Here is a 22,555-nt window from a genome sequence, read left to right as displayed (position 1 = left end):
GTGCTGTGCTGAGTCTTTTAAGGCATCAGTTAATGGAGTCACAATCCTCAGCCCTTACAACTACGCAGCCACTGAGTTGCCTAAGGCTTCAGGTAATGGTTGGGGACAATAGATCTAGCTTTACAATTAATAGTGAATTTTAATAGTTAATTATGAAATTTTGCCTGGGGGGGCCCACACTGAATCCCTCCTTTAAGAAAACCTGGGGATGCATGGGGTGCTCAGTCAGTTGGGCATCCGACTTCGACTCAGGTCATGATCTCACAGTGAGTTCAAGCCGCACATCAGGCTCTGTGCTGTCACTGTCAGTACAGAGCCTGCTTCGGACCCTCTGTCTCCCTCCATCTCTGCCCGTCCCCTGCTCCATGAGCTCTCTCTCAAAAATAAATAAACATTAAAAAAAAACCCTGGAAAGGTGTGTCATGCAAATGACTTGTGCTGTATGTCAAGTTATGTCCAGCACTGTACAGTTAAATATTACTAATGCAAGTTTTACTGCTACATTTACAAGAGGGCAGGACAGACCTATCGTTCATTGAGAAATTGCATGTGAATAAATACAGAGACCCAAGGATCAGCAACAATTATGCTTTCAGTGGTATATGTAAAGCAGTAAGATTGTTTAACTTTGTAAAGTAAATCTTTCATTGTGAAGTGCTCAGTCTCTTTACATTTTCCATCAGTTGAGAAATCAAACTTTTTCCGTCAGCAGAAAACTGACAGCTATTGACAGAAAGCTTTAGGTTTAGAAAGCTGAAGTTAAACTTTGTGTTAAAATACTTTCTCAATGTGCATTTTTCTTACTACAAGTCATTCTCTAAGGAGACAATTTATGTCTTACTATAAGCTACTTGCATTAACAATTATTTTATAAGGTTATGCAAAACTGATCTCATACTTGGACCTTTGGAATGATACATTTTTCCCCCTGGCAAACTCATCTCAGATAATCAAGAAATGTAGTTGTCTTTATGTCAACTTTCAAAAAAGAATTTGAATGGCATTCTAAGCTGGTAGTATTTATTCTGTCTGGGGCTAAATACTACATGTGTTTAACTCAACTTGAGATTAAAAATCAAAGGAGTTTTGATGTTTTTTTTATCTTTTTTCATCTGCGTTGAGTTTAACGTATCTTTCCGAACAAAGCCATGTTTGTCGAGGATATTAAGTTTTGTTTGGCCACCTTCTCAACTGCAAGTACTCAATGGACCTTAATGCAAGGTTATGCTCCCTGGACTGATTGATATATAAACAGAAGACAGATGGTGTAGAGATGACTCTGATGATAATTCATTTTTCAGCTAGTCATGAAGATATTTTGATTACAGTGTGTTTAAGTAATTATAACACAGTCTGCAATGTTAGTCTTGCTGGGAAGGAACCACATGGAAAACAAGTTACGTGTTATCCGTGCCTAACAAAGGGTGCACTGTGGTGTAATGATTTTAATTCCTAATGCTAGATTAGGACTGGAGGAGTTTAAAATATGTCATACGGTAAGGTAAGTCAATTAAACATAGACCAAATAAAAAAGGTAACTTCACAGTTTTGAGGCATAAATATTTGTTTTGGAAAGTATATAGATGTTACTATATGAAAGAAACCAGTATTTTGACATTTAGGTAACAGTCTGTGTACTGCTAATTAAAAAATTACATGGCTTGATTTTGAGTTTATGTGAATCATAATTATCACGGAGCTTGCTTTCTGTGTCATGAATTTAAAACCGAAATCCACACTGACAGTTCAGCAGCATGTTATATTCCTGCTATTGTTAAACTTTTGGGGGAAAAAATCTAAGCAAAATGTTAAAAGGAGAAAAGTAGAGTTGTGTGGATAGAAAGGCCATTTAAGTTTTCATTTTCAGATATTAATTAAAATTTATGCTTCTGTTTTTGGCTTCACAAATAGGATAATTGATCGCTTAGATGGAGTTCGTTTGTTGTGGTCCCTCCTGAAGAATCCTCACCCGGAAGTGAAGGCCAGTGCAGCATGGGCCCTCTGTCCCTGCATCCAAAACACTAAGGTAAGAACAGACTGCAAATCAGCCCATTCTAAAATATCTAATACTGTATTGAATAATGTCATCACAGGTCACTAGTTACTTTTAACTTAATTTTGGTCCAACTTATCTGGTAGAAAAGTGCTGAATGTTTGTGGCATATGAGCAATGCCTTTTCCTGGTTAGTTTTTAAATGCCAAATCAAACTAGGCTTAGGTGGCAGTGCTTACCAACTTCTGCCTGGCTGGTGCAATTGAAACAGGTACCCCAGGGGCACTGGGTGGCTCAGGTAAGTGTCCGACTTCAGCTCAGGTCATGATCTCACAGCTTGTGGGTTCGAGCCCCGCATCGGGCGCTGTGCTGACCACTCAGAGCTTGGAGCTGCTTCAAATTCTGTGTCTCCCTCTCTCTCTGCTCCTCCCCCACTCTGTCTCTCTCTCAAAAATAAATAAACGTTAACAAAGAAAAAGAAAAAGGTACCCCAGGTAAAATCAAGGGGAAGAAAAGTTGACTGTTCTTATCTCTTGGGTGATAAGAAAATTGCCTGTGTTTACCTGCTACTTTAAGAAGCATAAAATTGCTTCTATCTTATTTATATAGCCTGAAATATGACAGTGAAAGATCACTAAGTTCTTTGTTACCTTGAAAAAGTCAAATAATTTCATGAATTCCACTTTTCTTAGCTGTCAGTAAATACTGGATATAAAGCCCAAAAATAAAATTTTTACAAGACAAAAAAAAAAAAAAAAAAGACTGAAAGTTTCTGAAGTCTTTTAGCTCTTCATTTGTAAATTTTATTATTTTCTTTAAAGATCCCTTTTCAGCCTATTTCTATTATCTTAAATTTTTTTCTATAGATTTGGAGATTGCCTTTTCAGTTCCTGGTTGCTAGAGATGTTTTTTTCTGTTGAACATTTTTATCTAAAGGATTTTATTCCTGTAATAAATCTAATGTGACTCTGAATATCATCCTAAATATTTGTGACTAGCAATAATCTTTTGTAAAAAGTGAATTGTGGTGTGTACTAATAATAGAAGGAGACCTGTTACAAACTGGTCAATAGAACTATTTTTTTTATAGCAAGGACATAAAAATAAGAACACCTCAAGTGTCAACCTACAGGAAAATGGACAACAGGATGATACTATGGTCATACTGTATCATACAGAGCAGCAGTAGAAAAGGAATGTATTTCAGTAATGGATTCATCAATATCAGCACACCTCATAAACATATTGCACAAAAAAACCCCAACTTTCAGAAGTAGATACACAATGTAATTCCTATTCTGTAAGGTCCAAAGAAAAATTTTAAACGCAGAATTTAAATACTGTTTAAGGAGCAAGGAAGAACCTACTGAGGAAATACCACTACCTGTCTTTGAAGGATATCCTTATCAGTTACCTGAGCTAATCAGCCCAGTCCTTCACTTATAAATATGAACAACTAAGGATCACCAAATATTTAAGGAAGACTAATGGTACTTAAGACAAGCCAGTACTAAAAAGCAGAGTTAACTTCAGAGGAAACAGAGATAATGTAAGGAACAGACTATAACATGAAATTTTAAAAATTTATATCCTCAGAATGAGCAAAAAATTTAGATCCTCAGAATGACCCAAGGGGAATAAATACTATACCTAAAAAGGCTGTTATTAAAAAAAAAAATACATTTATAGATTAACAAAGGCTTTTGGAAATTAAAAACATTTGAGAAAACAATAAATTTAATAGAAGAGACAAATATTAGGTGTGACTGAGTAGTTATCTGCAAGTTTAAGTCTACTAAATAATAATGTAAAGTAAAAGTAAGAAGAAAATAGCACAAGAAAATACATGAAAGGAAAGAGAGCAGTGAAAGGCTAGAAAAAATCATCATAAAAAAAAGGGAAGCATCTGTAAATCGAGGAGTTGAAGAAAGATTCTAGTCTTCAGTTTGAGAAGATGCACTTAGTGCCAAGCAGAAAATACAAAGAGAACTATCTATACCTAGACACAAATTCAAATATGGTGTTTCCAGAAATTAGAGGAAAGGAAAAAATTATATAAGAATAAGGATCACACCAGTATTAGACTCAAAATTGTTCACAATAAATTGTAAAAGAAAATGGAACAAATCCTCTACTGTCTTTAGAGGAAGGTATTTTTATCCTGGAATTCTATATCCTATAAAAACTAGCATTCAGGTGAGTGTGGAGTAAGAACAGAATAAAGACATTTTTCTTTTAGAAATGTCAAGACTCAGGAAGCTTATTCTCCATAAACCTTCTCTGAAAAAATAAAAATAAAAAACTGTAGAATATCTTCCAGCAAAACAAAAGACTCTAAGAAGGAGAATAACATTAGTTATAGAAACAATAATAAGCAAATAACTCACTGGAATTGAGTTAAATATAAATTTGTGTTGATAATATGGCTTTCAAATTTTATAAAATTTTTAAAAAAGAATTTCTTTAAAATAAAGAAATGACATAAAGTAAAATAAAAGCAGACAGTATAATCACAGTAACAATCTGAATTTAAACTACCAGATGATTCCAAAAACATGTTACATAGTGTAAAGTAATAGGTAAACACATAATAAAGGTCTTTATTTTTCCTGGAGAAGGATGTTATAGATACCGGTTCATTCTCAATCATCATCAAAAATAAAATCTTATTTAAATATACAGTTTAATTTTGTTTCATCGATGAGATGCCATTGTGTCTATATAGATACAAAATGAACATAGTGCTATTATTATGTGTAAATTGTGTCCTTTATTCTTGTGGATTTTTAACTCCAAATCTGCCTATTTATCTATCGCTAGCTGTAAAAAGACAAAGACATTGTGTAAGAGACATTTTAATATTTTAATTTTTATTATTCCTGCCTAGGATTTTTTTTTTAAGAAAAAGTGAGAGCAGGGGAGAGGCAGTGAGAAAGGGAGAGTATCCCAAACCGACTCTGCACTGTCAGTGTGGAGCCCGATGCAAGGCTTGAAGCCAAGAGTTAGATGCTCAACCAACTGAGCCACCCAGGCACCCCCCTGTCCAGGATATCTGTCCTGAATATCTGACTGGTCTCCTGTGCTAGCAACCTAAACTGAACCATAGTCAGACACAACCCAACATGTTTGTCTTTCAGCCCTTGGCCCCAGGGCCTAGACTGGATCCAAGCCTCCGTAAAGAGTTCCTACTTGTTCACCTCTGTTGAATCTTACCTGCCCTCTGCACATTCTCTACTGCTACTACCTTAGTGTCTTTGAATTTTTCTTAAGAAGAGGACACCTTGGCCCCCATCTTATCACTCCTGATAGAAAACAGACGCACGATCTCTGCTTGTTCACTACTCTTTTTTTTTTTAATGTTTATTTTTGAGAGAGAAAGACAGACAGAGTACAAGTGGGGGAGAGGCAGAGAGAGAGAGGGAGACACAGAATCCAAAGCAGGCTCCAGGCTCTGAGCCTTCAGCACAGAGCCCGACGTGGAGCTCAAACTCACAACCTGTGAGATCATGACCTGAGCCAAAGTCAGACACTTAACCAACTGAGCCACCCAGGCGCCCCAATTGGTTCACTACTCTTACCAATAACTACACTCTTCTGTATGCATTATCATTTAGGTAACATGAACATTTGAAGAATTTTAAACAAGGAAGTGATGTGAGCATATTGGTTAATTAGAAAATATGAGTGGGTGACTAATTAGGCTATTGCAGTGGTTCAGGTGAAAGCAGTTAGAATCTGACCTAACACAGTGCCAATGTGGGCAAACAGAAAGAGTCAATATAAGAAATAATTGTGAAGTAGAATCAGAAATTGGTGTATGATTGGATGTTGGCTGCGAGAAGGAGATCAAGAGAGAGTTTGAGGGGTTTTTTGTTTGTTTTTATATTTTAACTTTGTCAACTAAGAACTAGTAACTTTAAAAACATGAGAACATGATTTGAGGAAAAGATGGCAGATTTGTTTTCATCTAGATAGACATAGCCAGTCACTTGAGTATATGAATCTGGGTGTCTGGAGAAAACTCAGGACCAGAGATGGATGGATATGTGAGAATCATCAACCTACCAGAGGTAGCTGAAGTCTGAAGGGTAGAGGACAGGCAGAGGGTGTGGAATAAGGGAAGAAGGGTAATGATGAAGAGGAGTCATAGAAGAAGACTAAGGAGTGATAGGTAATAATCAAGAGAGGGTTGGGGCGCCTGGGTGGCTCAGTCGGTTGAGTGTCCGACTTTGGCTCAGGTCATGATCTCGCGGTTCGTGAGTTCGAGCCCCTCGTCGGGCTCTGTGCTGACAGCTCAGAGCCTGGAGCCTGCTTCCGATTCTGTGTCCCCCTTTCTCTCCGCCCTACCCCTGCTTGTGCTCTGTGCTCTGTCCCTGTTTAATGTTTAATGAATAAACATTAAAAAAAAAAAGAGAGGGTGACAAGAAAGCCAAAAAAGGAAACAAATTCAAGAAAGGGGGGAGCATGTTCAATAATATCATTTGCCCCTAGGAGGTTATTTATCTTTGAAAACCAAAACAAGTATGAAAAACTATGAAAAAATAAGTGATCATTGTTCATAGACATTTTAATTGAGAACAGAGAATTTAAGTCAAATGGCAGTGAGGTAAGAAATAAGGGGAGAAATAGATGTAAAGATAATTAATAGTTCTTTCTAGAAGTTTAGCTGTTAAGAGAAGGAGACAGTATGAAGTTTAGAAGACACCTAAAGGAATGATTAGTATAGGAAAGGTATGAGAGGGAGGGAGAGGGTGTGTGTGTAGCAGATATGGAAGGGAAGAAGGAGGAGAGGGAAGGGAAGGAGAAGGGAAGGGAAGGAAGAGGGAAGTGAAGGAAAGAAAGGGAAGGGAAGGGAAGGGAGGGAGGCATGAAGCAAGGAAGGAAGGAAAGCTCTCACTATTCCTTAATCTTATAAAGCATCATCACTGAATTCAGAAGTGAGAAAAATATCAAAAGAATCTGAATTAATACCCTTATGTGAATTTTAAAAAAATGAAGTCAGACTTTTCCTAATTGACAATAAGTAAAATTTGGCTGATTATTTCAACAATGAAGACTGGTTTTCTGATTAGGTAATACAGAAGACATATCCATAAAGTAAATTAACTAAATATTCAGAGTCAAAATTTTGATGGCATATATGTAAAACAACATATCTTCTATGATTAAAGTTATGATGAACATTTTTAGATATCAATTTGAAATAGATGAGGAGGATACATATGTTTTCAAAAATGTATTTGGATTTGTGAGCAAAAATTTTGAAGACTGTTGGTGTAGTATACTGGTTTTGGCCCTTGAAATGAGAAAGAAGGAAATTTAGAACATCTTTCCTCAAGAAAATAGCCTGATTTGCAAGCCTTTTTTCTTTTTGAAAAATCCTATTTTCTAGGATCAGAAAGTGAATGAATATTACATGGGTCTCTTTCCTTGCATCTTTACAAAACAAAATTCATCTTCCCAAGGTAGAAGGATACCTCAGGGGTAGAGTATGAAAGAGGCCATGTGCTCAGAAAGGCAAAAGGAAGAAAGCACGTTTATAATACCGAAAAAAATAGCATCTCATAATTTATACATATACCAATCAAACCATGGTTGAAGACCACTCTGTCTAATAGAACTTTCTATGATGATCAAAATGTACTCTTCAAATATGGTAAGCATTAGCCGCCTGTAGTAATTGAGCACTTGAAATGTGACTAGTATGACTGAGAAACTGAGTTTTCAATTATATTAAGATTTAACTTCGCTAAATCATTTAAATTAACCTTAATTAACTTAAATTGAAATAGCCACATGTAGCTAGTGGCTGTTGTTTTGGATAGCCCAAGTCTGAGATATGCAAATAATGGAGGGTTGTTTTTTTTAAGGCAACCCCTGCAAAGAGCTATAAACCTCAAGATTTACATGATTACCTATGGTTACATGCTTACTATGTAAAATATAGAAAGTAAATAAAAACAAGGAGCTTTATGAGTTTTTTCCCACAATTTAAAAAAAATGTTTTTTTCATTAAAAACAAAAGCAAAGGAAAAATACTACCTGTAATTTCAGTACTCAGGGATAACCATCACCTAGTGTTAGGTTGGGTTTTTTCCTCAACAATGGATTGCAAATATCTCTCTTGTTCTCTATATATGTCTTTTCATACCCCTGTCTAATTCTTGGCTGTGTAGTATTTTGTTGTATGGCCATATCAAAATTTATTTATGCAATTAAATTTCCAGTATTAAAGGAGAATGAGGTTAGTGAACAAAAAAAATGTTAGAGCTTTTCTAAAATGGTCTTTTCACATAGAGAGAGAAAATAAAGTTACCTCTGATCCACTGGTAGAAACCTGAGCATAGTTTCCCAGGGCTTAATCCATAGTTTCCATTAAATAGTTAAAAAGTATAGCCCCACAAAAAAAGACACCACAAAAAAAGAGAACAACAGGCCAATATCTCTTATGAATATAGATGTCAAAATCCACAATAAAATATTAGCAAACTGAATCCAACAATGTATTTTTAAAAACCATTCACCACAATCAAGTAGGATTTTTTTCTTGAGATGCAAGCATGGTTTAATATTTGCAAAAAAAAAACATGATATGTCACATGAATAAGAGAAAAGAAAAAACCATATTATCATTTCAATAGATGCTTTTTTTGCATTCAACAAAGTACAATATCCATTCATGATACAAACCCTCTGCAAAGTAGGTCTAAAGGGAACAGGTCTCAACATTATAAAGGCCTTATATGAAAAACCCACAGCCAACATCATACTCAAAGGTGAAACACTGAGCACTTTTCCACTAAGGTCCAGAACAAGACAAGGATGTGCACTCCTCACCACTTTTATTCAACATAGTACTGGAAGTCCTAGCCACAGCAAGTAGACAACATAAGGAATAAAAGGCATCCAAGTATGTAAGGGAGAAGTAAAACCCTCACTACTTGCAGATGACATGTTACTGTATAGAAAACTCTAAAGACTCCACCAAAAAATTACTGTAACCGATAAATGAATTCAGTAAGGTCGCAGAATACAAAATCTGTGTACAGAAATCTGTTGCATTCCTATGCACTAATGATGAAGCAGCAGAAAGTGAAATTAAGAAAACAATCCCATTTACAACATAATAAAATATTTAGGAATAAACTTAACCAAAGAGGTGAAAGACCTGTACTCTGAAAACTATAATACGCTAATGAAAGAAATTCAAGATGATGCAAAGAAATGGAAAGACATTCTATGCTTATGGGTTGGAAGAACAAATATTGTTAAAATGTCTATAGTATCCAAAGCAGTCTACACATTTAATGCAATCCCTATCAAAATACCAACCACATTTTTCACAGAGCTAGAACAAACAATCCTAAAATTTGTATGGAACCACAAAAGACCTTGAACAGCCAAAGCAATCTTGAAAAAGAAAATAAAACTAGAGGTATCACAATTCCAGATTTCAAGCTATATTACAAAGTGGTAGTAATTAAAACACTATGGTACTAGCACTAAAATAGACACATAGATCAATGGAATAGAACAGAAAACCCAAAAATAAACCCATGGACACAAGGTCAATTAATCTTTGATAAGGGAGGAATGAATATCCAATGGGAAAAAGACAGTCTCTTCAATGAATCGCGTTGGGAAAACTGGACAGCCACAAGCAAAAGAATGAAAACTGGACCACTTACTTTCACCGTACACAAATATAAATTCAAAATGGAATAAAGAACCAAATGTGAGACAGGAAATCATAAAAATTCTTGAAGAGAGCACAGGCAGTAATCTCTCTGACATTGGCTGTAGCAACATTTTTCTAGATATATCTCCTGAGGCAAGGGAAATAAAAGCAAAAATAAACTATTGGGACTACATCAGAATAAAAAGTTTCTGCACAGGAAGGAAACAATCAATAAAACTTAAAGGCAACCTATGAAATGGGAGAAGATATTTGCAAATGGCATCTCTGATAAAGGTTTAGTATCTAAAATATATAAAGAATTGGTATAACTCAATACCCAAAAACCAAACAATCCATTTAAAAAATGGGCAGAAGATATGGACATTTCTCTAAGACATACAAATGGCCAACAGACACACGAAAAGATGCTCAACATCACTCATCATCAGGGAAATGAAAATCAAAACTATAAACAGATACCACCACATACCTGTCAGAATGACTAAAATCAAAAACAGGAAACAGCAGTTGCTGGTGAGGATGTGGAGAAAAAAGAACCCTTTTGCACTGTGGGTGGGAATGCAAACTGGTACAGCCATTGTGGAAAACTTTATGAATGTTCCTCAAAAAATTAAAAATAGAACAACCTTAAAATCCAGAAATGAGATTACTAGGTATTTACCCTCAAAATACAAAAACATTAATTCAAAGGGATACATGCACCCCTATTTACAATAGCCAAACTATTGAAAACAGACCAAATGTCCATCGATAGATGAATGGATAAAGAAAATGTGGTAGATTTACACAATGTAATATTGTTCAGCCATAAAAAGAATAAAACCTTGCCATTTGCAACAAGGATGGAGCTTAGTGAAATAAGTGAATCAGGGAAAGACAGATGCCAATGATCTCACTCATAACTGGAATTTAAGAAATAAAACAAATAACCGAAGTAAAAATAGAGACAAACCAAGAAACAGACACTTCAGAACAAACTGATAATTACCGAAAAGGAGATGGGGCGGGGGGATGGAGAAAATAGAGGATGGGGATTGAAGAGTACGCTTATCAGGATAAAAAATAAATAAATGAAATGATATGATGGGGATTGAGGAGAGCACTTGCTGTATGAGCACCAGGTGTTGAATCACTATATTTTGCACCTGAAACTAACATTACATTGTATGTTAAGTAACTGGAATTTAACATTGAATCGCTGTATTTTGGAAGTGTTGAATCACTATAATTTGCACCTGAAACTAACGTTACATTGTATGTTAAGTAACTGGAATTTAAATAAAAACTTAAAATGATTTCAAAAATAAACAAATAGATAACAAAAAACAGAAAAAGAAGTAGTATGGCCCCATAGATGAATTTGTCCAGAGAGTTTCTACTTTAGTTAACACGGTCATCCCTAGAGATGTTTCCCTCTGGGACTCTCAACTCTTCATCCAGATTTATGTTGTAAAGCAGGTTGCATAGTACTTAGCTCTTTTCACACTAGACTGTCATTCTACTGTTTTCACCATAACCATCATTATTTATATGTGTAAACTATAGCCTTTCACATACATCATCTCAATTAACTGTGCAACCAATTATTTTTGCTTCTGAGGAGAAAGTCATCAGAGTATTTAATAACTTGCTCAAGATCACATAACTAGAGGTACAATATGAACCCCAGTTCTGCCCCCACATCCTGTGCTGTGGTTCCACCACAATACAGCTGCCACCCACATCAACAAGCAAGTCTATACAGTTTTCATTTCATTTCCAAGAAGATTTTTCTGGGCGGTTCCTTTGTGAAGAAAAGCCCCAGAAAAATTGCTCCAGAAAATATGGGATTTCCCAAAAGTCTTAGGGCTGTTTTAAGCTTTGAGAATTTCAAAAATGTAGATACTGCAAACTTTAAAAAATATATCATTTAGTGTACCGCTTTAGAGGGGTATTTTAAAAATATCTTTGGTGTGCCAAAGACATTTAAAAAAAAATCTATGGTGGGTACCATTGATTATGTTGATAATGGGAGGCACTGTGCATGTGCGTGGACAGGGTATGGGAAACCTCAGTACCTTTTGCTCAGTTTTGCTATGAACATAAAACTGCTCTAAATAATAGAGTATGTTTAAAGAAAGAAGCTTTAAAAATCTCTTGAAATTTTCATTATTTAACTTTCTCTAAGTTTTAGAAACTTTGAAGTAAAATTCGACCTTTAGCGTTTTGTTTCCATCAGTATTTGCCATCTTCAGTGAGAGAAACTAAAGTTAAAATTTAAAAAAACGTGCTTTTCATAGGTCACCTGGGTGGCTCAGTCGGTTAGGCATCTGACTGGCTCAGGCCATGTTCCAATGATTGGTGAGTCGGAGCCCTGCATGGCGCTCTGTACTGACAGCTCGGAGCCTGGAGCCTGCTTCGGATTCTGTGTCTCCCATTCTCTCTCTCTGCCCCTGCCCTGCTCAGACCCCGCTCACACTCTGTCTCCCTCTTTCTCAGAAATAAATAAACATTTTAAAAAATTAAAAATTCACAAAAAAAGTGCTTTTCAAAAGTCACAAAAGAATTGAAAATGAAATGCATATCATCAAATTTTCAAATTTTGAAGCATTTATACTTCTGAAAAACAGTATAAGCCGCACTAAGACATTTGGGTCTTGCTGTATCTATTTTAGTAAGTTTTCAACAATGTTTTATATTTTATTGAGTAATCCTTTTCATGCTAAACCAATAATTCAAATCCATTAGTTGTTGATCTCTTTGGTTTTTCAATGCTTATATCAAAAATGAATCACAAATCAAGAACAGAAAAAGTTTTGTTTTGGTTTTGATCCCATTTTTAATCTATGACATAGTAACCTGAGGATTGAATCAGTTTTGGGTTTTTTTTATGTTTCTTTTTGAGAGACGGAGAGAGTGCTCATGTGTGTGTGAGGTGAGGAGGGGCAGAGAGAGAGGGGAACAGAAGACCTGAAGTGGACCCTATGCTGACAGCACAGAGGTGGATGTGGAGCTCATGTTATCAGGAACTGCAAAATCATGACCTGAAACTAGCATTACATTTTATGTTAAGTAACTGGAATTTACTTGTTAAGTAACTTGGAATGCTGCTTAACTGACTGACCCACCCAGGCACCCCAGAATCAGTTGTTATCCCTGTGTCATCCATGTATTATACCCAAGCAGGTACAACATCTTCTATTACTTCCATTGGCTTCCTTGAAGTAAGTGTGAAAGACAGACATTGCATATAAAATGATGCCTGAGAGGAGCATGTTGTAATATTAATAATTGGACTGGCTTTACACTTCTTAAGCATTTACATTTAAATTTTCATTTTGCCTTGAAGAGCTTTGTGACAATACAGGCATATAATAAAATTAAAGGTTAAAATCAATATAATTAATATAATAGTAAAAGTTAGCAATGATTTAATTTAATCTCTAGGCGTATCTTCACTGTAACTTGATTAATTCAACATTATTTAGCACTGTTGGCCAAACCCTTTGGAGGTGCACATTACATTCTGTATGCCTTTTTAATATCATCGTAACAAAAATGTGTAACATTACTCAATTAAGTTTCCAGTGTTAAAATAGAGAATGAGGTTAAACAAAACAATTGAGCCTTTCTAGAATGTTCTTTCACATAGGGAGAGAAAATAACGTTACCTCTGACTTATTGGTAGAAATTCAAACACAGTCCCCCAAGGAAGTGTTTTATAATTCACATTGCATCTTAGGTTAAAGGGTAGTGTTTTCCTTGGTGGTATGAAAAATAATAGTGCATTTTATAATCAACTGCCTTTTTGGATTAGCTGAAATATTATGCGTAAAGATACTTGTAAATGTCTGTATGCAAGGAGGTTATGTGTAGTTGGGACTTTTTTAGGGTCTCCTGTATTTGACATCACCCTCGAAAACTTATCCCACTTGATTATATTCAATTTAGCATTTTCAAGTAGCAGTTTGGATATTCTGTTGTTTTTAGGTTTTCTAATAAGATTATAAGTTCTGAAGGAAAGTAGAGGCAGGAAACATTTTTTGAAAACGCTGGGTATCCAGTTTGCAGTAAAATAATGAACTAGAAGATATCTTGCCAGATATTTTGGTCCATTTTTCCCTCCTCCTTCCCCCCATTCAGGTAAGTTAATGACTGCACTTTCTAGGAAAAATTGCCTTTTATTTTGTAAGAAAGGATTTCCACATTTTTTTCGCATAAGATGTTTTGTAGGTCATTTAGGCTTATTAACTTCTGAATGATAGGATTTGGCACCATTTTGAAATAAAGGACTTCTTTGTCTGGATTAAGAGCACTGACAGAAATGCTGCAGAAATAAGCCATTGTCAATTATAGCTAAGAGCAACACAAATGGGAAGAAAGCATAAGCCAAGCCTCCAGACAAGTTATGGCAACCTCAGGGTCCCTGCCACGGCTGTCTGTCAGGCATCATGAAACCTAAGTGCACTCTGTATGAGTCCATGTGGAATGGATGTGGTGAAATGTCAACTGTTCAAAACAGATGTTATCCATTTTTTATATTTTTAACAGCATGTGTATGAGAACACATTTTCAGATCTATCTGCTAAGAAAATGAGATGTGAAAATTAGTTCTAGTGAATGTATTGCATCTTTTCTTATAAAGGAATATTTAAAGCTACCTATCAGTGAGTGAGCTAGGCAGCAAAGTACCAGAATCAGAGACTTTGGTAATGAACTGTGGGATCGTTGAGACAAAGATTCATCATGTAATTTTGCATTGTAGTGGCATTATAGTTGCTGTTAGACGCACAGAACAAATGGAATGTGAGATCTTTGTAATAAGGAGGGTTGACACTTTCACTGGTAGACCAGTGTCTCAATTAGAAGGCATAAAATTTTCCTTTGTTTTGAGAAGGTCAACATAAAATAGTTTTTGATAGCTTATGAGTGATAAGGAAAATGTGCCAAGTGAAAAAGATATGTTTTGCAAGCTTAATAACTATTTGTCCATTCTTTCTATGATTGGAAAATCAGAATGTGAAATATGAATCTGCTTTATGCTCCTATACAAAACTTGAAAGAATAAGACAGAAAATAAGCATCTTCTGTTAGAAAACTACCCAGTGTTCTTCAGTCTACCAAGAACTGAAGAACAGAAGGCTGACTGAAAGTGAACTAATCACAAAAAACTCATTGCATATTTTTCTAAGTAACTTTATTTAACAGTGCACCACTTTACGGTGAGTTTTTTGTGTTAGGCTTAAGGAAAGTTTGTTGTTGTTTTTTTTCCAGTTAAGTTTGCTAAAAAGAATAGAGATCCTAATGACCTCTGTCTACAGTGATGTTTATTTGGTAAATTTCATGAGCTGCAAGTATGGTTGCAGACAATTAAGTACTTTGTGAAAAGTGTGAGAGATTTGTAAATGGAAGTGAAAAGCTGTTCCTTTCAAGCTGAATGATCAAACACATTTTTGGAGAAAAACAGTGGTTGAACAGGTGTTCAGTATTACGAACTTGTAATGTAAAGAACGCAACAGCTGAGTCTGGCAAGAGTCCATACATTAAATTCTTTGTTCTTAAGAGGCAAAACTCTGTTGCAGAAAGTCAACTCAAATTTGTGCTCCATGAACAATAAGGTATTGAAAACTACAGAAACTCAAATAAAAAATATATCATTGCATCGCTTCTAATCTCTTTCATGTCTTTTCCCAGCATAAGAATCATTTTCTTTCTTAAAATATCATTGCATTTTTCTGTTGTTCTTTTTTTTTATTGTTGCAAGATAGTACTTGATTTTCTTAATTCTGTTTCTTTTCATTGATTTTAGAAAGTTTTAGTAAGAAAAAATAAAAGCTTAAATATGTTTGTATTTTTATAAGGCAATTTATATTAAAATATTATATTATAACTACCACTTAGGAATTAGATAGGAAACAGGTAGTCTCGTTTTAGAATAAATACTCTGAATGTGTAGTAAGCCAATTATAGAACTAGGAAGAAAACTCAATTTGTCTTCCAAATCAGTAATACATCCATGAGATCATTTGGCCTTGTAACTTTTTAAACTTCATTTTGCCACTTGTTTAGAAAATACCATCTGGTTCTGAATTTTGATCTTGGAGAAAATAATCTCTAGTGATTTTGAAACAGTGGCCTAAGGATCTCCTCTAAACAGAGAAGCTAATCAGAGACATGTCAGAATGTTTCCTCAAAAGAGAAGAGAAAAAGTTCCTTTCTGTGAGGTTGGAATACATGCTTTGGCAATTTTAGCCAGGAATGTTGAGCACTGAGTGTGGACGAGGCCAATTTCTTGACTCCAGGTGTGACAGAACACAGCTGATCAAACAGGACAGGAATTTGACATCACTCTCTGTTTAACTTCAGCCGTCCAATGACCCATGCCCAATCAGGAAGCCGAAGAGAACCTGGAGAAGGCATGTGTAGGGGTATAGTTACATACTAAGAATACTGCCATAAACATGGTTTATGAGCTTTGATTTGGTCATGTTTGGGCCCTAGAATGTATAGTTGTCTAACAATATGCCAAAGAGGCTATGCAGTTTTTTAAAAAATCTAAAATCTCTTTTAAAATGTAATCCGTGTTTGTGTTCTGCCTCCCTATTTGGGGTCTGCTGTCATTTTTAAGTCACCAAATAGTTCAAAGTATACTCATCTGGCCCTCAGTTCCTAAAATCCTAAAAGACTAAAGTGAAATATATTACAAGTATTTTTTTCTGCACATCAGATTTTCAAGTGGGGACATGAAGCACAAAAACAGTAGTGAGAGTATTAAACAGCTTATCTTCAGACTATAGCCAGAAGGACCACCATGTAAGGTCAAATCCGTTGCTTTCACCTGGATTCCTCTCTGGCTCTGCTATTGCTCTCCTGTTCCATATGCCCTGCTTCTCACACCCTACTCTGAAAACTGCTGCAATGCAGGTTGCTAGTCTAGGAAAGGGTAGAATTAACAGAGGTGTAATACACAAAATGGAAAGTTACAACCAAAGGTGTAGCCTATTCTAAACCGATATGTACAAAATCATGCCAACAATTAGCTATTTATGAAACCACTTAACTTATTTTGGAAGTAGAGTTATTAATTACCAGTTACTTTATTAAATTAACCTCATCCATTAAATTGATCTTATCATTATGTCCACCTCAGCCAAGAACTCCCAGGATCACACACTGTACTTTGTTGCCATCAGAAACGGTACCATCTCAGGACACCTGAGTGGCTCAGTCAGTTAAGCATCCAACTTGACTCTTCATTTCGGCTCAGGTCATAATCTCATGGTTCATGAGTCCGAGCCCTGCATCAGGCTCTGCACTGACAGTAGCGTGGAACATGCTTGGCATTCTGTCTCCCTCTCTCTCTGCCCCTCAACTGCTTGCTCTCTATATCTCTCTCAAAAAAAATAAAATAAATAAATAAACTTAAAAAAAAGAGAAACTGTGCCATCTCAAAATTCACTGATGCAGACATCTAACTGGGACCCATATTTCTAGTCACAAGGTCACACCCCCCTCTAAGGCCCAAAGCTTCATACAAGAAGTAGCCGTAGAGAACAGTTAGGAGTAACGTTTTCCTGCATCCTTTTCATGAATCGGAAGCCCTTGTGTACCCCTGTTTTTAAGAAGTGAAATAGATTTGGGTCCTGTGCCTGGATTACTTTTATTATACTGCCTCTAGACCTTAATTCAGCATGCACATAACTTTAGCTTCATTGTCCTTTGGATTCTTTTCTTCTAGGATTTTTATAGTTCAGGTCTTACATTTAGGTCCTTAATCCATTCTGAGTTAATTTAAAAGATTTTTAATATTTATTTATTTTTGAGAGAGAGAAAGAGAGAGTGCAATTGGAAGAGGGGCAGAGAGAGAGAGGGAGACACAGAATCTGAAGCTGGCTCCAGGCTCTGAGCTGTCAGCATAGAGCCCAATGCAAGGCTCCAATCCACGAACCACAAGATCATGACCTGAGCTGAAGTCAGATGCTTAACTGACTGAGCTACCCAGGCACCCCTCTGAGTTAATTTTTTTTAATGTGTTAGAAAGTAAGGGTCCACTTCATTCTTCTGCATGTGTATATCCAGTTTTCACAATACTATTTGTTGAAAAACTGTCCTTTCCCCATTGAATGGTCTTGGAAGCCTTGTCAAAAATCATTTGACAAAATACCCAAGGGTTTATATCTGGATCTCTATCCTATTCCATTGGTCTACATGTCTGTTTATATGTCAGTACCACGCTCTTTTAATTACCATAATTTTGTAGTAAATTTGAAATCAAGAAGTCTGAGGAATCCAACTTTGTTTTTCTTTTTCTGGATCATTTTGGTGATTTAGGATCCCTTGAGATTCCATATGAATTTTAGGATGAATTTATTTATTTCTGCAAAAATTGTTGAGATTTTGATAGGGATTACATTGAATCTATAGATCACTATGGGTAGTATTGACATCTTAACAATATTAAATCTTCCAATCTATGAACAGGATATTTTTCCATTCATTTGTGTCTAATTTATTTAGCAGTGTTTTGCTAGTTTTCAGCATACAAGTCTTTGGCCAAATTAATTCGTAAGTATTTTATTCTTTTAGGTGCTATTGTAATTGGCACTATTTTCTTAATTTCCATCTCATATTGTTTATTATTAGTGTATTAAAACTCAACTGATTTTTGCATGCTGATTTTGTAACCTACAATGTTGTTGAATTCAGGTATTAGTTCCACCAGTTTACTGTAGAATTTCAGGCTTTCTACATATAAGATCATATCATTTGTGAACAGAGATAATATTTTTTATTCCTTTCCAATTTGGATTTTAAAATGTCTTTTCCTTGCCTAATTGGACTTAAGAATTCCAACTGGCCAGGACTTCCAGTACTATATCGAATAGAAGTGGTGAAAGCAGGCATAGTTGTGTTGTTCCTGATCTTGGAGGGAAAATTTTCAGTCTTTCATCATTGGTTATGATATGAGCTATGGGTTTCTCCTGTGTGACTTTCATTATGTTGAAAAAGTTTCCTTCTCTTCCTGGTTTGTTGGAGAGTGTGTGTGTGTGTGTGTGTGTGTGTGTGTGTGTGTGTGTGTGTGTGTGTGTTTTAATCATGCAACGGTGTTCAATTTTGTTCAACGGTTTTCATGCATCGATTGACATACTCTTATGGGTTTTTACCTTCCTTCTCTTAATGTAGTATATTCTACTTACTGATTTTCGTATGTTGAACCATCCATACATTCTAGGAATAAATCCCACTTGTCATGGTGTATAATCCTGTTGAATTTGGTTTGCCAGTATTTTGTTGAGAATTTTTGCGTCAATATTCACAAGCAGTATTGGTCTACAGTTTTCTTTTGTGTAGTGTCTGTCTTAGAATCATGTTGCCCTCATTCACTGAGTTTGAGAATGTTTCTCTTCAATTCTTTGGAAGAGTTTGAGGGGGATTATCATCAATTCCTCTTTAAATGGTGGAATTCACCAGTAACACCATCTATTCCTGGACTTTTATTTATTGGAAGCTTTTTTATTACTGTTTCAATTTCCTGACTAGTTACAGGTCTGTTCAGATTTTCTATTTCTTCATGATCCAGTCTTATTAGGTAAGTTTCAGAAACATATCCATGTCATCTAGGTTATTCAATTTATTGGCATACAACTGTGCATTATATTCTCTTATAATCTTTTTTATTTCTATAGAAATGGTTGTTATGTCCCTTCTTTATTTCTGATCTACATTACTTGAATCTTATCTCTCTTTTTCTTGGTCAATCCAGCTAAATATTGGTCAATTTTATTGATCTTTTTTTTCTCTGTAGGAAACATATGTGGTTTCTTCTTTAACTCATTGGTTATTTACAAGTGTGTGGCTTAATTTCCACATATTTGTGAATTTTCCAGTTTTCCTTCTGTTGTTTTCTGTTTGCATTCAGTCATTGTGTTTGGAGAAGATACTTTGTATTATTTCAGTCTTTAAAAAAACGAGATTGGTTTTGTGGCCTAAAATATAGTGTATCCTGGACAATGTTCCATGTGCACTTCTGCTGTTGTTGGGTGGAACATTTTCAGAAGACTTCTGTGTATCCATGTATTTACTCAAATTTGGGATGTTTTTAGCCATTATTTCTTGAAATAATCTCTCTGCCCCTTTATTTTTTCTTCTGGGACTCCCATAATGGCTATATTGATCTGTTAGTGATATCCTTTACATCTCTTGGGCTCTCTCTTTTTGCTGTTTGGACTCAATAATTTCAAATGTCTTCAAGTTCACTGATTCTTTATTCTGCCTGTTTGAGTCTGTTATTTTATCCTAGTGAAATTTTTAATTCAGCTGTTGTTTTTTCAGCTCCATTTCTATCTCTTTGTTGATATTATCTTTTTGTTCCTATATCCTTTTCCTTATTTTCTTTTGTTCTTTATGTTTTCCTTTAGCATTTGAGCATACTTAAGACAATTGTTTTAAAGTCTTTACCTGGAAATTCTGATACATTTGTTTCTTCAGGGATGGCTTCTGAGGATTTATTTTGTTCCTTTGAATGAGCTGTGTTGCCTTGTTTCTTGGTATGTTTTGTGATCTTTTGTTGAAAAGTGAGCATTTGAAAAAACAGCTACCTCTCCTAGTTTTTCCAGATTGGTTTGGAAGACCTTCGTAGTTAACAAGATCTTGTCATTCCTATTGGAATCAGCCCAAGGTGAAGGTATAAGGTCTTCTCAGGTCTTTTCTGAGCATGTGTCCTACATGGGCCTGTGTGTATGCTTTTTTAAAACTTCCCCTGTGTTCATGGCTGCTTTTAAATACCCTCATTTCCCAAAGAGAGTCACTCCAGCCTTTCTTTGGGGGCATAGATGTTTTATTATATTCCTCTGCCTGTAATCTTGCCCCCAAGTATCTGTGAGTCTGTAGTACCCCTGTAGTGTTTACACATCACAATGCCTTCCACAGCTTTCACCAACTGAGATCCAGACTCTGCCACAATTTCCTGTCTGAGCTCTGAGTCAGGTGAGACAGAAACCAGTCTCTTTAGGTAGCCCATGGACAGGCAAGAGTGTTGCAAATAATTTCCATTCTGCTTCTTCTGGCCACAGGAAGGAACTGCGAATTGGTCTGCTTCCTCCTGACCACATTGTGCCATTGCCAGGACTGGGTGGAACAAGAGAAAGTAAAAATGCCAGGAAATTTCTTTAAGTTTTTATTTTGACTTTTTCTTGCTTCTTTGCTATAGATCTCTGAATTGGTTTCCAGAGCTCCTATAAAGTTATATTAGTTAGTCTGTAGTTGTTTATTTAATGTTTCCATGGGGGAGCAAGTGTCTGGAACTTCTGAGTCCACCATCTTGGTAGCATCTCCAAGCTTTCTGAGAAGAAGTCAGCTGTTACTATAAATGAGGTTTCCTTTTATGTGACGAGTCATGTACAGCTTTCACATACAATTTTTAACTTTCAAGTTTCTCTCTTTGTCTTTCACCATTTGACTATAATGTGTCTAGGTGTTTATATCTGAGTTTATCCTCCTTGGAATTCATCAAGATACATGAATACATAAGTTAAAGTTTTTCATAAAATTCAAGAAGCATTTGCCATTATTTCTTTCAATATTCTTTCGCCCTCTCCCTCCTCTTTTTACAAAACTCCCATATATGTAGGATGGTATGCTTGATGGTGTTTTATAGGTGTCTGAGGATGTGTTCATTTTTCTTCATTCATTTTCTTTTAGTTCCCCGGACTGGGTAATCTGACTGGCCTATCAGCAAGTTCACTAAATCTCTCTTCTGTCTGCTCAAATCTGCTGTTAGTCCCATGAAGTGAATTTTCTACTTCATTTATTGTACTTTTCAGCTCCAGAATTTTTAATGATTCTTTTTTTACACTTAATTTCAATCTCTGTATTAATAGTCTCTACTTTCTGAGATATTGTTCCCAATCTTTAATTGTTTAGGCATGGTTTCCTTTAGTTCCTGGAACACAGTTTTAACAGCTGATTTAAAGCCCTTATCTGTTAAGTCCAACATGGTACAGGCTTCCTTAGGGTCCAGTTTTATTGACTGCTTTTTTCCCTTGGTCATATTTCTTGGTTACATTTTGTGGTATACATTCCTCTTTCTTTGTCTCATAACTTTTTGTTGGAAAGAAACTTAGTATTTTAAATAATATAATGTAGAAACTCTGGAAATTAGATTTTCCTCTCCTCAGGGATTGTACTTTTGCTGTCTGTTGCTGTTTTGCTATTATTTGTTAGTGACTTTCTTGAACTAATTCTATGACGTCTGTATTCTTTGTCCGCGTGGCCACTGAGATTTCTGCTCAGTTGACTCATTTCAGCTAATGAGTTGACAGATCTCCTTAAATTCCATGCACTAGTAGACTTCTCACCCTTTGGTGAGGTATTCTGTATGTGTTTTATGGGGCACACATTGAACACTCCAGCAGTTTACAACTCTATCTTACCCTTCTTTTCTGCTCATGTAGAGCCTCAAGATCAGCCAGAGGTGAGCATTTAGGGCTATCTCAGGTCTCTTCTGACTATGCACATAGCCCTGCACTTACCTGTGGCATTTTAGATCCCAACAAATATGTTGGATTTTTTTCAAGGTCCTCTATGGACATCACTTTTTGAGATTTTCCTTTTAATTATGTTTTGGCCAGCCTCTGGTTTGTCCCAAGTGATATTACCATCTCAAACAGCTTTTATGTTAAAACAGTTGCCACTAATGTTTTTTATGACATGCCCTGAGAATAGAATTTTCCTCAGTGGGTGATACTTGAGGTAAAGACAAGCCTTTGGACCTTTTCATAGAAGCTGCCATTCAAGTCAAATCCCAACCATTCCATTGGAGTGGAGCTTTTAGGGGAGCTCCACACCCACCTTCCCTCCCTAGGCTGCTAGGCTGTGGGTTTTCC

At 35.8% G+C, this 22,555-nt stretch overlaps 1 protein-coding gene across 4 annotated transcripts in view; it reads left to right on the top strand.

Moving 5' to 3' along the window:
* Nucleotides 1-22,555, top strand: part of ODAD2 (outer dynein arm docking complex subunit 2) — a 176,457-nt gene that overhangs the window by 93,467 nt on the left and 60,435 nt on the right. For all 4 annotated transcript variants that reach the window (XM_027073694.2, XM_027073696.2, XM_053225438.1 and 1 more), the window contains one exon: nucleotides 1,912-2,026. In XM_027073694.2, coding sequence (XP_026929495.2) covers nucleotides 1,912-2,026 — 115 coding nt within the window. The remainder of the gene's footprint in view (nucleotides 1-1,911; nucleotides 2,027-22,555) is intronic.

This window comes from Acinonyx jubatus, chromosome B4, assembly GCF_027475565.1.
Source record: "Acinonyx jubatus isolate Ajub_Pintada_27869175 chromosome B4, VMU_Ajub_asm_v1.0, whole genome shotgun sequence".
In the NCBI taxonomy this organism is placed as follows: Eukaryota; Metazoa; Chordata; class Mammalia; order Carnivora; family Felidae; genus Acinonyx; species Acinonyx jubatus.
The sequence above is the reverse complement of the archived record's forward strand: the minus strand, read 5'-3'. Positions and strand labels throughout refer to the sequence as shown.